General features: G+C 38.1%; 1 protein-coding gene across 1 annotated transcript in view; it reads left to right on the plus strand.

Moving 5' to 3' along the window:
* The window catches only part of SYCP2 (synaptonemal complex protein 2), a 56,262-nt gene extending 40,384 nt beyond the window's left edge, over positions 1-15,878 (plus strand). Inside the window, exons 32-41 of the mRNA XM_024195905.2 lie at positions 427-609; positions 7,698-7,883; positions 8,546-8,636; positions 9,595-9,747; positions 11,224-11,304; positions 12,203-12,330; positions 14,032-14,126; positions 14,209-14,308; positions 15,341-15,399; positions 15,794-15,878. Of these exons, the coding sequence (XP_024051673.1) occupies positions 427-609; positions 7,698-7,883; positions 8,546-8,636; positions 9,595-9,747; positions 11,224-11,304; positions 12,203-12,330; positions 14,032-14,126; positions 14,209-14,308; positions 15,341-15,399; positions 15,794-15,878 (1,161 nt within the window). The remainder of the gene's footprint in view (positions 1-426; positions 610-7,697; positions 7,884-8,545; positions 8,637-9,594; positions 9,748-11,223; positions 11,305-12,202; positions 12,331-14,031; positions 14,127-14,208; positions 14,309-15,340; positions 15,400-15,793) is intronic.
* Positions 15,879-16,016: the final 138 nt, after the last annotated feature.

The raw sequence follows: 16,016 nt of genomic DNA on the forward strand, positions 1-16,016 counted from the left end.
AATTATCACAACTTACATTTTCATCTGTTCCATTTAGAAGTCCATGGAACTTCTAGGTTGTCCAGTTCAATAAGTATATTCTGATCCTTCTCTATTCAGGAGAATGGGGAAGAGGGAACCTTTTCAATGAGTAATTATTCTTTAGCTTGTTAACCTTTCAGGTTTTGTCTTGGCCAGTGCTAAACTACCATTAAAGATTACTTGCTAAATTCATCCCTCCTGAAGTCAGTGGAGCTACATCAGAGGTATTATTGCCCCTATGTTCTGTACAATAAACGTAAAATTCTAAGGCTAATATGTGCTTCCTTTTTTCAAAATACTGTAGCTAGTTCCTGGTACATGCAACATGGTGCTGTGCAATTCGTTCTTTTCCATAGTTCTTGTCATTAGATTCTTCAGCTTACATCAACATTATTTCTTCCAAAGGTACCCGTTAGTAAAAAACAAAATACAAAAGCTGATGAGAGAATAAAACAGACAACCAGACCAAAATGGCCTCGAAGAGCAGCATTAGCCAAAAAAAGTTATAAGGATTACTCAAATTCAGAGTCAGAGAGTGAACAGGAATCTTCACAGTGCTTACGTAGGAAAGAAAAAATCAGAGTACAGGTAAACAGTATTATTGATCTTCTGTAGCATCTTTATGAAACTAGGGCCCTAATTTTCAAAAGTGGCCACTGATTTTAGGTGCCTCAAATTTTGAGTGCCCAAGTTGGAGAACCTTGAGCTCATGGGCAGCAGGTATAATAGGCACTGCTGCCGACCTGCCGCCGGACACCTGGGCCGCAGTGGCCTCAGCCCTTCCCTAAGACCCCCACTGCCTCCACCACTCCACACACCACCACCCCCCCAGGTCCTTGCTGCTCACTGCGTCCCTCCCCCTCTGGACGGGGCAGTGAGGAGGGACGTGGAGAGCCAGCAGACTAAGGAGGCTCGGCTGGGTGCTGGGGCCAGCAGCTTGGCAGGGGGCTAAGGAGCTGGCGCAAGGGGGACGGCGGCTCGGCCTGGCCCGACCGGCGGGGTGGACAGCGGCTTAGCCTGGCAGGCACTTGGAGGCCGGGGGGACGGCAGCTTAGCCCAGCACGGCCTGACTTTGACGGGGGGGACGGGGACATCAGGGCTGGGGGGGCCGACAGCTTGGGCTGGCCTGGAGCTGGGGGAGGCCAGTGGCTTAGCCCAGCGCTCAGGGAGGCCAGCAGCCCGGCGCTGCAGGAGGCCGGCGGCTTGGCCCAGCACTGGGGCTGGCCTGACTCTGGCCAGGGGGCCATCAGGCGTGGGGGGGCCGGTGACTCAGCCTTGCACTCGAGCGGGGTGGGGAGGGCCGCAGCTGCGGCTCAGCCCAATGTGGTTGGGACGGGGCTCCTCCGGTCACAGGGGCGCCTCACAGTCAGGACTTCTCCTTTTATGGGGTGGGCTTTGGCATGCGGGGGGGGGGGGGGTAGCCTCTCCAAAGCAGGGGTTCACCCACCGCCCATGCTTGAGCTTGATTTTCTGAAGCCCCTATACTTTCCATTGACTTCAACTGAAATTGTTGGTGCTCAGACCCTCTGGAAATTACTCCCTATTTCTTTTTTCCCTACCCTAAAGTAGTACATAGATTTATACATACAGAACCTTCTGTACTCCAAAAACATACGTTTTAGTGGGTTTTTTTATTTTCTTTTAAAAGCACCTAAGCTGCATAGGAGCCTAAAAGTCCCTAAGTAGGCTCTTTTAGATGACTTATACACTTTTTTGAAATTTGAAGTAGGGCTGTCGATTAATCGCAGTTAACTCAGGCGATTAACTAAAAAAAAATTAGTCGCGATTAATCGCAGTTTTAATTGCACTGTTAAACAATAGAATACCAATTGAAATTTATTAAATATTTTTGATGTTTTTCTACATTTGCATATATATTCTGTATTGTAATTGAAATCAAAGTGTATATTATTTTTTATTACAAATACTTGCTCTGTAAAAATGATAAACAAAAGAAATAGTATTTTTCAATTCCCCTCATACAAGAACTGTAGTGCAATCTTTGTCTGAAAGTGCAAATTACAAATGTAGATTTTTGTTGTTGTTACATTGTTTTGTTTTTGAGTGCAGTTATGTAAAACTTCAGCACCTACAAGTCCGTCCACTCAGTCCTACTTCTTGTTCAGTCAATCTCTGAGACAAACAAGTTTGTTTACATTTACAGGAGATAATGCTGCCCGCTTCTTATTTACAATGTCACCAGAAAGTGAGAACAGGCATTTGCATGGCACTTTTGTTGCCGGCATTACAAGGTATTTACATGCCAGATATGCTAAACATTGGTATGCTCTTTCATGCTACAGCCACCATTCCAGAGGACATGCTTCCATGCTGATGACGCTCGTTAAAAAAATAATGCGTTAATTAAATTTGTGACTGAACTCCTTGAGCGAGAATTGTATGTCCCCTGCTCTGTTTTACCCGCATTCTGCCATATATTTCATGTTATAGCAGTCTCGGATGGTGACCCAGCACACGTTGTTCATTTTAAGAACACTTTCACTGCAGATTTGACAAAATTCAAAGAAGGTACCAATGTGAGATTTCTAAAGATAGCTACAGCACTCCACCCAAGGTTTAAGAATCTGAAGTGCCTTCCGAAATCTGACAGGGGCGAGGTGTGGAGCATGCTTTCAGAAGTCTTAAAAGAACAACATTCCGATGCGGAAACTACAGAATCACCAAAAAAGAAAATCAATCTTCTGCTGTTGGCATCTGCTGCTTTGGATTGTTATCAAGCAGAACCCGTCATCGGCATTGACGCATGGCCTCTGGAATGGTGGTTGAAGCATGAAGGGACATATGAGTCTTTAGCGCATCTGGCATGTAAATATCTTGTGACACCGGCTACAACAGTGCCATGCGAATGCCTGTTCTCACTTTCAGGCAACATTGTAAACAAGCGAGCAGCATTATCTCCTGCAAATGTAAACAAGCTTGTTTGTCTGAGCGATTGGCTAAACAAGAAGTAGGACTGAGTGGACTTGCAGGCTCTAACCTTTTACATTGTTTTATTTTAGAATGCAGGTTTTTTGTACACAATTCTACATTTGTAAGTTCAACTTTCATGATAAAGGGATTGCACTACAGTACTTGTATTAGATGAATTGAAAAATACTATTTTGTTTTTTTACAGAGCAAATATTTGTAATAAAAAATAAATATAATGTGATCACTGTACACTTTGTATTCTGTGTTATAATTGAAATCAATATATTTGAAAATGTAGAAGACATTCAAAAATATTTAAATAAATCGTATTCTATGATTGTTTAACAGTGCGATTTAATCACAGTTAATTTTTTTAATCTCTTGACAGCCCTAAAAAGAAGCATACATTAATACATTTGTTGAATGCCTAAATCAGTTTGGGATCAATTAAGCAATGGTGTGTTTTAATAAAGTACTGACAAACTGAAAAAGAGATGTTTCACTCTTTTTTTTTTTAAATATAATTTTAATATTATATCAAGTAAAATTTAGATACTGGATTAAACAATTCTGCAACATGACAAATATGCTCAAATCCCAGTGAAGTCCATGGGAGTTGAAGACACCTAGGCACCTAGTGGGATTTTCAAACGCGCTTATCTGCATCTTTAGGCACCTAAATACCTTAGAACTAAAGGAGGAACTCGGCACCTCTCCAGATTAGACCATATGTCTGACTGGACAAGTAGATATATTGTACTGTATACTTATCTATATATACACATGTGTAATCTCTAGTGTGTTTAAATGTAATGCTTATGTAGATTTGTGTACCTCTAGCAAGAGCACAAAAATGGCCAAAACAAAGCTGTGAGTCAACACAAGGAACTACAGAACAATGTTTCTACAGAGCCAAAAAAGGGAATATCAAGAAATCAACAGCAAATATTTACTAAATCAAAAGATCCTATAAAACAAAGAAAATTAGAAATGTCACCAGTAGCCTCACCTGACAGCCCAGCATCTGTTGAGACGATGAGATGTGTGTATTATTTTGTATTTTAATTTTTAAAGTTGTCAGCTCCAGTTCTGGATATGAATTAATTAATGTCTCTCTGTAATATCAATTCATTTCAAATAATTGCTTTAAAAATATATGTACTATATTCTCTTTACGTCCATTTAATGTACAACATTATATGTTAAAATGTAGAAAATACATAGGTGTACTGTCATCATTGTTATAGATATTATGGTTGATATTTCATACCAGAGTGTAATAGAAATACAATGTATCAGTGAAAAGAACAGTTGGTAATTTACTTTCTATTTAAATATAGTATAATGATGAGCAATGCTAAGTAAAAGCAATTTATTTCTTGCTGTGTAGACTTTAAGGACAAAGCACTTGCATGAAAGTAACTCAATTGTGATATGAATATATATTTCTAAATATCCATCTGTGCCATATGAAAGGTATAGCATTTTATTACAAAATCCAAATATTATATGGTCATGGGCAAATACATGTTTTTTCGTTATATGGTCAACACTCGAAGTTCCAGTATGTATTTTACTTGACTGCTTATTCAGTTTCAAAGGCAGTTTTTAATATGAAGGTAGCCTTATTAAAGGATAGGATTTTCATGGGGAAATCCCAGTCCATTCAGTTTGCAATTCTTTTTTTCTAACACTATGGACTGTATTTTCTAAAAAGTATTATAGTTCTTAGGTCAAATCTGGACCGTTGAGCACCCACAACTCCTGTTCAAGGTAACTGGAGTTGCAGGTTCTCAAAGACATTCAAGACAACCCCTTGAAAGCCAGCAACATGACTTTCTGGCCATCCTTCCATGGAACTCTCAATGACATCAGTGGGAATTCTGTACACAGAGAAGACTTGTGATATGAGGTATAAAAGAAAAAGGTGTTAAAGCGTAATATCCTCAATTAAGTGTTTATACTTAAAAGGTGCTGAAAAAGTACCAGAGGAAGCATTTACCCAGGAACATGTTTCCTTGAAAAGATCATCATCATCATCATCATCATCATATCTTCAGGACTCAACACCAGAAAAGAGGGAGTCCTTAAGCATTGTGAAAGGAATTTCAGCTAACAAGCTTTATACAACAAAAAAGAATAAGCAAAGTATACATCTTAAACAATCCCCTGAAAATGTCAAAAAGTTGGTATTTGGAAATGAAAGTTTATCACCAGTTTTAAGTCCACTTTCTTTGGTAAGAATTTAAAGTTACTCTTCACAATTATTTCAATGTCTGCATTATCTTAAGTAAAGTATACAGTATTCATTAATTAATCAGAACAGTTTCTTCATTTGGATGTTTTCAGGGGAACTGATTTAGTCTATTTATAGTGAATGAGAATTACTTCTGTTTAATAGGAATAGAATTAGTATGCCATTCTAACAAGAAAGCAGGCCTGTAGAAGGTGGTTACATTGTAGTCAACCAGGTGCTTTTGTAAGTGCAAAATTCCATGCTCTTTTTCAAAACAGAAGTATCCAAAAAGAGATTTAAAAGATGGAACATTAAAGCACAGATATGATAAATATAATTCATATTATTTTATATTTATGCAGTTCAAGTATTTAACTTTAAGATTTGTTGTATTGTCTCTTTTCTACTTGGTGTCATGATTAGGACAGATGCATAATCAAGAAAATCAAGTAGTGAAATAGGCTGTTCTAATCAGGAATACTAGTGTAATAATCATGGGAGGAAATTTACAATAATATAAATAGTATTGCTGAGAGGTCCCAACCAAGATTGGGGCTGGCCCCCTTCTTTTAGCTGCTTTATGTATACATAGTAAGAAGTAGTCCCTGCTTCAAAGAACTTGCCATCTAAATAGACAAGACAAAGGATGGGAGAAAATAAATTATTCCCATTTTACAGATGAGGAACTGAGGCAGTGAGAAATTAAGTGAGTTGCTCAAGGTCGTACAGGAAGTCTGTGGCAGAGTTGGGACCTGCACTCAGAACTCCTGAGACCCAGGCCAGTGCCTTACCCACCAGACCATCCTTTCTTCTCCCTCGCATCCCTGTTTATTCATTGGTCAGTAGAAACAAACACTGATTTCCCCAAGAGAAATAAAACTGAATATCTTCCACAATGTATTTATATACATTTGTATTAATCAGAGTTATCATTCAGTTGTACATGTCCATTTCAGTAAAGAGGTGCCAATGAAAATATCCTCCTGTATGTATACTTTTCTTTATCTCCAGCTGGGGACATGAATTTGAGATTTTCCCTAACCCACAGACACATTCCAAATCGCTCAGTCTAGATTCTCATGAGTGTGTGTTACACTCATGTAGGAGCATGACAACTCTATGTTTTCACTCATGGAGCTTTTGGAAGTCCTGTTTACTTGGCAGTAGGTTGGGCCCACTTAATCCATGAATACATTACATTCCATGTGGATGTTTGATCAGTGGAGGCCAGGACAATCTTAAAATGCCTTCAAACTGCCTCCCACTCCTTGGCTGTCCTCCCATCCTCATGGCAGCAAAGCTGAGAGTTCCATGTTCCCATGGGTACCCCACTCTAGCCACTTTCTCCAAGTCCTGCTTTAGGGATTTCAGATCATGAAGGGAGAACACATTTAAATTAATAGACTATGGCATTAACTCAATCCGAGGATTCCTGCATGATTGAAGGGGTGAACTCTGTGGAAAGTGTGCTCTCTTGTGAAAGATTTCAGTTCCTGGAGTACACTCTCAGAGGGGTGTTAAGGTGGGGAGATGGGAATATCACAGAGTAGGCACTTTCTTCTTCTATGTCCCCATCTCAAGTCTGAGTCTCTGACTTCTTGGATCTCTGTCCTCTTCATTTGTAGACACTTAGGTTATGATCTGTCCCTTAATTAGAAAAGTAAAGACAACTAGCTCATCTTTATCTTACACTTTCATAGGATTATGAACATGTTTACAGTCATTTTTATTTTAATTATGCATCCTGGTATGTGCTGAGATATTTTTTAAACTTCTGTTTAGATTTCCTATAAACTGATAAAATCATCTTCTCCATATGGCTGATGTAAATGTAGAGCAACAACTATAATTTTACATTTAGATGGTTAAGCCAGATAATTGCATCTGGAGTAGCAGAGTGTATTGCTGTGATGCCTGTTCTGGGTGACCAGTCACACACTGGAGAGTCTTTAATTTTCCATTTGTGCAACAAGTATCCGCATCTGCCATGGTTTGTGGATATGGTTTAGGGTTGTCCATGAGCTTCATGGGAGATCGAAGCCAGGGATCTTCTGCATCGAGTCTTTCATGTGGTGTTTGTGACTTCTTGTGAACTCCATTCGGCTTTCCATGCTTCATCAGGGTTGAAGTTGCATTGTTGAAGGTTAAATGTGTGGGTCCAAAAGGGCTTACATGACTTCAAGCAGCGGTGAGGGACATTGTTAAGGTCCTGGTGGAAGGAAGATGTTCATTTTCCATGATCCTCTGGAATTCCCAAAGGGTTGTGGCGTCACAGCAAATGTGTGGGGGAGCAATGTGCAACAGCACTGGCAGCCAAGGTGTTGGGGTCGACTTGAGGGTTCCAGTGATGCACCACACTGCAGGGTTTAGTTGGACATCAGCAAGTCAAGTATGGCTACTTCTGGTCCATACCGATGCACAGTACTCAGCTACGGAGTACACAAGGGCTATAAAATTATACATTTGAATATCCATTTTCAATAACGTTTTATTATTTTCTTTTGTGTAGCCTAGTCTGACTCCAGTAACTATGGACAAAGCTGTCACAAGTGGAAAAGACATAGAGGTTACTGAACCTGAGGTGGAAATATGTGATATTAGTGAGGCAGCGAATGTTACAAATTACCTTTCAGACAAACTCTCCATTAACGCAGAACTGAAAGATCTTACTAAAAATATGCAAAATAAAGGAGAGGTATGATAGAGACAGTCTATCCCATTTGAAAAGCTGCAGCTTTGTATGTTTGTTTATTTTACAATTGGTGGTATTAGGGAAAAATGTATGTATATTGCTTTACATTTTTAACATTGTTTTCAAACGTTTTCTTGTAATCTTGCCTGCATATTTCAGTTTAGTATAAAAACAGTGTTGTCTGGGATGTCATTGTTAGAAACTATCTTAATTCAGACTTTGCCTGTGTTATGACGGTAAGGAAATAATCTCTCATCCCAGCAATAGCACTGATCATTTGTATTTTAACAAAGAACACAAAACATATCTTTGCTTTTGCCTTGAATTTTTTTTAAATGGAAAAAAATTTCAAGAAGAAAATGACTTGTCACTTCTGCATGCACAAACTTAAAAAATAAAATTAGGTAGTTTCTTGTACTTTTAGCCTTAGGCTATTAATATAAGTCCTGGAGAATTAATAATTATTAAAATTTTTGCCACCGAACCAAAGTACTTTGACAAAACTGGCATGTGCAGACTGATTTGTTTGTTGTAACTGTACCTTAGTATTTTGATATTTATATTTCTAGTTTTTAATAAACTCGTAAATGTTCATTTATGATGAAGACTATCTAAATGGGTTCACTGTCCTGGAGGTTGTTAATATATCATTTTATTTTTTTTAGGAATCTGTACCTCCATCTCAATTATGCACTTCCAGTGGAAGCAGAGAACAGTCATGGTGTGAAGATCCCTGTGGCACCATACATGAATCCGGTATGTAAGTGTCTCTTATGAAAAAGCACTTTCTTTGGATATCTGTAAATAGTTAATGAAAAACTTGTCTTAGATACAAAAATATGGCCTGATTCTTCAAGCCCTACATGTGGAAATGGAACTCCTATAAACTTTATTTAGTATTTTTTACCAGTGTATTTGTCTTTTCATATATACTCAGTTTATTCTGTTCCTAAAGTTAGTGTTAATCTTTGTTGTTATTGATAGGAAGCTACTGTTAAATGTGAATGTTTTTCACTTAAGCTTTAGAAGCATCAATTGGGAGTCTGTTTAGGCACCCCCCGCCTATATAAACTGAGAATTTAACTCAAAAAAGCCTCTAGAGGTCTGCCTTCATGAAAATAATGGTAAGTGGAACTTTTTAGCACTCCCAGGATTGCTGGACTGGGTATGTGAGAAGACAAATTTACAGGTAAGATACTAAATTGGCCCATTTGGAGAATGTGGTTGGGTAGAGGTGTGTGGTTATATCTATGGATCCACAATTCTGCCATGGAGGCTATTGTATCCCTTGGAACCCCATTGCCACACTTAATTTAGGAGCCGGATTTAATGCTTTTTGTGAGAATAGTCCCTTCATCTTGACTGAATTAAGTACTCAACCTTTCTCCAGAGGATTTTTCTGCCCATCAGTCTGTCAGGAGTAAGGAATCTGCAGAAGCAATTCCCAGTGGAGAAAGGAAGCATACTTATTTTAACAGATGTTCTCCAAGTATATTATGTCAGCAGACCCACACTAACTGTATCATCCATCCTTTTCTGCTTCATTGGAGTCCTTGCATGGTATATGGCCTAAAGACACTGAAGGTGATTGTGGCAACAGCCTCTTATATTGACATGCACCAAACGTCCAGGGCTGTGCACAAGTCCTCTTGCAAATGCAACATTCATTGATTTCTCTATAGCTCTGAAATTAAATGTTTGTCATACTTTAAAGGGCCTACAGTTCAAGTGAATCTCAAACGAATGTACCACAGTGATGCAGAAAGTGATTCTGATGAAGTGGAAATGAGGAAGGAAGAAGAAGAGAGAAAAACAAAGTTTCTCCCTAGAAAATTATTTAAAGCAGATGATGATACTGTGTATAAAGGTTAGCCGGAGCTATAGTCATACAATAAATGTAAACCAGAAAACTGCTTAAAGTATTAACCATGAACAATAATATTACAATTCTAATTAAAACTCTTAGGATAGGGTGACCAGATGTCCCAATTTTATACGGACAGTCCTGATATTTGGGGCTTTTTCTTAAATAGGCGCCTATTACCCCCCCACCCCCAGTCCTGATTTTTCACACTTGCTATCTGGTCACCCTACTTTAGGACATCTTAATAAGCTCCATTTTTATTGCAGACATTTAAGAAAAGAGCATTACCTGCTTTTCTCTGAGACATTGATACAGAATGCTGTGGAAAATTTTCTTTCCTTAACTAATAACATAAATGTTCAAGAAACACAGCAGTCGACTTCTTATCATTCAGATGAATAAACAAACAGAAGTTTGATCACTTATGGTCAATAAAGAGCTAATTGCATGTTTCACAAGAGATGCATCCCAGTATTCTCTCCAAATTGGAATCTGAATGTTTATATTTTGCCTACCTAAATTTGTAATACACCTCTACCCCGATATAACGCTGTCCTCGGGAGCCAAAAAATCTTACCGCGTTATAGGTGAAACTGCGTTATATCGAACTTGCTTTGATCCGCCAGAGTGCGCAGCGCCCCCCCCCCCCCCCCCCGGAGCACTGCTTTACCGTGTTAAATCTGAATTTGTGTTATATCGGGTCGCGTTATATCGGGGTAGAGGTGTAGTTTACCAGTTGGATACGGTGTTGTCTGAAATCACTTCTTCCTCTTACTGAAACAGGAACACATTCTCCATAGACTGTGTTATGTCTCTACCTATTAGGAAGTAAAGAGGCAAATAATTCGGAGTCACTGCAGGTATATCAGATAAACGAGTGCCCCCTACTCTATGTACTTCCCTCAACCAGTTCCTTGGCATGAGACTTGCTGGGGATAGGGAGAGGAGCACTAACTGGAAGGAAAAACAAGTAGTAGAAGATAAAAGGCTCCATCATGCTCAGTAGTACAACAGTGAAACTGGTGGCCTGGGACAGCAGGGCTGACCATGAGCTTCCCCTAGGGCTCCTAGAAGAGGAGGAGTTAACATTGAGAATACCTAGGGGTCAAGCCCATGGACATAAGATACTCTGGTAGAAGACCACATTCCTAAGGGGTCTCACTCCCATCCCAAAGGACTGTAGAGACACACAACTGAAGGTCCTGAATTCTGGGAACTAGAGCTGGATGACACTCTAGCTCCTTTGTCCCTCTTTTTCTGCTTGTTCTCCTTTCTTGCTTTTTCTTGTCTCTTCTTCTTTCTTCCTCCTTACCATCTTTCATCAGACCTGAAGAAGAAGATGCAAAATTAGGGGAATTAGCTGAAGCATGGATTCAATGCTTGCAATGAGAGTGGAGGCAAAGAAGACTTAGACTTGGGGAGGGCACTTTTAAACCTCCGCTGGCTCATAGAATTTGTTGTGTCCTTGCTTTCTGCTAGAGAAATCCATAATGCAGTGTGCAAGGACTCATTCCTTTTCCAGAAATGGGAAGAAGTGGGCTGCAACAAACGAAATAACTGGTAAGAAATCTTCTGTCATCACTTCCTTTACTAAATTGCTATATGTTAAATTGTTGTGTGGGATATAATAGTAGCTGCATTTCATTCAAGAAGTCGTTGCAATCTCTTTGATGGAAATAACAATGTCTGTTTTATGTTTGTAGTGGTATATGTTTAAATTTTTAAAGCATTTTGAAATCCTTTAGTAGTAAGGGTGGTATGCAAATTCAAGGTATGGTTGGGTCATATCCTGAAGTCCTTATGCAGGCTATCTCCTTTCGACATAACATTTTACCTTCTGAGAGATCTACCCATTTGGGTCCTAATTTTCAAACATTAAGTATGCAATGACATGCCAAATTTGTGTGTGCAGTGTTTTTGGGCAGATTTTCAAAAGGTCTAATATTGGCCTGCTTTTTTCATGCTCAACTTTTTAAAGTTTTGATATAATGTTATTTATGTATTTAGAGTGGTGTTGCCCCTGTAAACTGAAGAGGTGGGGGAGAGAGAGTATGTATGTGATACATGTGTACTTGATAAATCTTGAGATGTTTTAGTGACTGGGTGGATAATGGGCTTTTCACCAAATTTCTAAATAGTATATTTAATAATTATAGATTTCAGATCTCTGGTAAATGTCTCATGCAAAACATGTAACATGTTTAAAAAAATTAGAAAGAAAAAGATCAAACATATACAAATGAAATTTGTTAAAGACAGAAAGTGGTTAATAAAATATATAGAAGGTGAGGAGTTTAGTTTCTGAAATTAAACTGGATGCAATTGAAGTTGATATGAGCCCTAGTCTTAGGATTTATAAACACAGCCATCAGAACTGCAATAACTTATACTGTACAGATGATACATTAATATGTTCCTACTTTGCTAACTTTACATATGATCTTTTACAAATTTTCAGTGTCCGAGAGCATATCTACTATGTCTGTAAATGAGTTGTCTGTTTTGGATGGAGAGGTCTGGGACCCTGGTTGTTCAAGTATAGGGATAGGTCAGAAGCTCCATAAGGAATTTACTAGGAAAATTCAGGTAAGGCATATATGTGTGTGTATAGAAAAAATATACTTTCTTTCATTCATTCATTCATTTTCATATATGATACTCTTAACTGGAAACATCATTAACAGAGCTACCTTATATATTATTGCATACAAGAATAAATATGAAAAGAATGTTAAGGTTGTTATGTCAAAGACTGAGAAGTTAGTAAATTCCAGAATAAAGGTTGTCTGCGCAACCTTTATATGGCACCCTTTTTGCATATGCATTATGATACATTCTTTTAATTACATGATCATTCTTCACGACCTCTTCCTCATTCAGTGCACAGGATGGACACTGCTCAAGGATTGAGGCAACTCTTCAATATTTCTTTTTATCCTTCGGTGGTGGCCCCATTCAAACCCTGCCCAGCATACAGAATTATTAATTTCTTCTGGATCTGGTTTTTTTTGGCACTCATCACTGTTGCATCTGAGTGCTTCAGAAACATTCATGCATTTATCTTCACAATACACCTGGCTGAGGTAATGTTGTTATCCCCAATATGCTGAAGTGAGATTAATGGACAGTTGTCCATATAGACAACAACCTCATATATTTCAACAACCTTGTTTCACTGCCTGAGTTCTGTTCATCCTGTGCATTGAATGAAGCATGGGTCCTGTGGAAAAAATTGTATGTGATCATGTAATAAAGACTATATCATAATATATATGCATAGGACAGACAAATTAAGGTTCGTCAGGAAATCTCAATTCTGGCATGACTTGACTTTGATAAAACAATGTTCAAGTTACATAGGTTTTTTTTTCCAATGTAATTTCCTAGCTTTTTAAAAACACAAAATGAAAAACAAATTCCATTATGCGGAACTGTATTTACCCTAGATATGGGTCCATCAACAGAGTTGGAACCTTTAAATCCACAGCAAAGACCTCTGTGAGTTATGGAGTAGTTGATACTTACTAGAGGGAAATGAGAGACACTTTGCCAGTGAATTTCACAATGTTTGCTGACAACAGAGGAATGTTCAGACTGAATCCTGACTTCCATTCCGGGTTCTAGAGGGGGGTATGTTCCAGTGGTTAGACCCTTTTGTCCCTGTGTCCCCTAGTATGTCTTCCTCCAGCTTGTGTCTCAGGTGTCTGTCCCTCTCTGCTCTTGTCCCTTCCCAGCCTGTCCTTGTTCCTCCTTCTCCAATTCCAACCTTCTCCTGCCCTGTAGCGCCTTCTCTTCATTCAAGTCCTGCTACTTCCTCCTTTTCTACTCACTTGGGCACTGCAGGGGAGCATTGAGAGCATAGGAGAGAGAGAGTGTCTCCCTACTCTCAAGTCTGGTATGCAGCAGCCCCTGACATGAACAAACAGAAGAAAAGACCTGCTCAGTCTAGGCTACAGCATGTTCAGTGAGCTCTCTGGATGTGGAGCATGCTCAGTAAAGACAGAACGCTTGTAGAATTTTGCTATCAGCCTCTAACTAACCTCTAATAAGTATATGCAAACAGTGATTTTTTCAGAGACTTTTATAATTCAACTAAATTTTGGTGCATTTTCAAGGGAAAGCAAAAGGAATGTCCCTGATATGAAGGTTAATGTTGACTTTTGTCCACTGTAACCTATGATCTTATATAAGTAATTACTATGGTTACGTTTTATAATACAGTATTTTATCATTCTCTTCTCAGTTAGTCAATTAAACTGAAAGTAATCTTAATGCATATATTTCTAGAGCCGCTCAAGAAGAATGGACCACTTTACCAAGCAATCCTTGAAAACAGCTCAGCAGCATTTGACAACAATGAGTTGTCAGTTGCATGAATGCAGGTCTGTAGCACAATACTCATTCCAAAACTTATTTGAATGACATAAATGCTTTTTTATTTTTAGTTTATTTCTGTTTTGGTAGGATCAAGCAGCTGGACAAATTTCATTTCACCATCGTAGAGGAGCTTGAGAGTTTTGAAAAAGATTCCCAATCTTTGAAAAATATGGAGAAAGAATTATTGGTTTGTATTTAAATTATTTAATGGAAAAAATCTGTTTTCTAAAAATATTGGATTTTTCTCTTTTTTTAATTTGGCATTTATCTGTGGACCATTACTACTGGCTCTGAGAAGATGTGTTTTATAACTTGCTATTAAAAAAAAGCTACACATTTTGTGTAAAGTAAAAAATGTACCATCTTCCTGGCATTTGGCTTTATTTTTATTTTCAGAGAAATTAACAGTCAAATTACAAATAGTTTATTCAGTCCTTTTTAAGCTTGGCTACTGCTATGCACTTAGTTGCTCAGTCCCCATTCCAGATTGACTCTCTATAGAGAACCACTCCCACCTCCATAAAGAAGCCACCTGCCTCACTGTGTAAGGCTAACCCCTTCCCAGCATGATCAACAGTACTAAGTGGTTAGGATGTTTCAGGCAAACAAATCCAGCCTTTGAAATTGAATGACTGTGTATTCTAAATAAGTCACCTAGCCTCCATAGGCCTTAGTTAACTCAGATGTAAACTTATTTAGTATCAAAATGGCTCACCTTGGACTTGGTGAGTCTGCTGCTAGCTCTAATGTAAAATTAGCATTAAGAATATTAATATTAAGATGAAGACAGAGTGAAGTAGTACAATAGGTTTTTACTCCGGAAAGAGCTTAAAATCAAACTTAAATCACACATTAGAACAAATTTAGTCTCATTTTAACCACATTGAACCCTCTTTGGAATGTCTGATCAAAGTGTCTCAGGCCTTCTATTTGTCAGTAGGGGACACAGCCATTCACAACAGATTTTGGGAAATATGGGCTGAAATTGCTGGTTGAGTTAAAAGTGAGTGCTTTACGGTTTGATCCTGCCTCACTGAGCCTTTAATTTTTTAAAACACCTGAGGATATGGGCTGTTGTAGAATGCCTAATCATTCTGTTCTCAGTCTCATTATAGGTTATTTGGGAACAGGAAGAAATCTATTTTTTTTTTTTTAAAAAGTCCTACATTCTGTGGATTAATTTCTTACTGGTTCAGTTAATTATTATATTTCTTTTTAGAACTTTTGGAAAAAACATGCACTTACATTTAGTGCATGCAAGAAAAATGAACAGCGGAGGTTAGTGGGGTTTGTTAATGTTATTATGAGACCTGGATTCTATTCATGGCTCTGCAGTTTACTCAATATATGACTTTGAACCAAGTAACTTAACGCTCTACACCTTCGTTTCCTCATCTGTAAAATGAGGATAATAATCCTTGCTCATTTATATGTAAAACATATTGAAATCTATGGATGAAAAGCACTGTATATGAAAACATTAATAAATAATATTGTTATCCACATAATTTTCTGCCAGAGTCTAGTGCAGTATTACCCTAATAGGGATAATAATGGTCATCAATGTTTTTAAATAGTATGTTAGACTAAAAGTTGAATTGCCCTATTCAAGATCTTTGTGGGATTTTCATATATGTCAAGGATCTTTAATTTGCATTTTTGTTGTTGTTAGGATTCAGATTCTTAAAACTTCATTTGAAAAGCACATCTCCCACAGTGTTAACTATGAGGAAAATATTTTTACTTCTGAGGTATGACATTTGTTCTCTTTAGTTTTCTTTTTATTTCTTACATTATGTCACCTGATGACTTCTTTATAGGCCAAGTCTTTACCTCCAGCATTATACTAATGTCCTCTAGATACTTTTTAATAACTTTTTTCATTAATTTGACCA

Source organism: Terrapene carolina, unplaced genomic scaffold (assembly GCF_002925995.2).
Source record: "Terrapene carolina triunguis isolate 2854851 unplaced genomic scaffold, T_m_triunguis-2.0 Scaffold130, whole genome shotgun sequence".
Lineage (NCBI taxonomy): Eukaryota > Metazoa > Chordata > Testudines > Emydidae > Terrapene > Terrapene triunguis.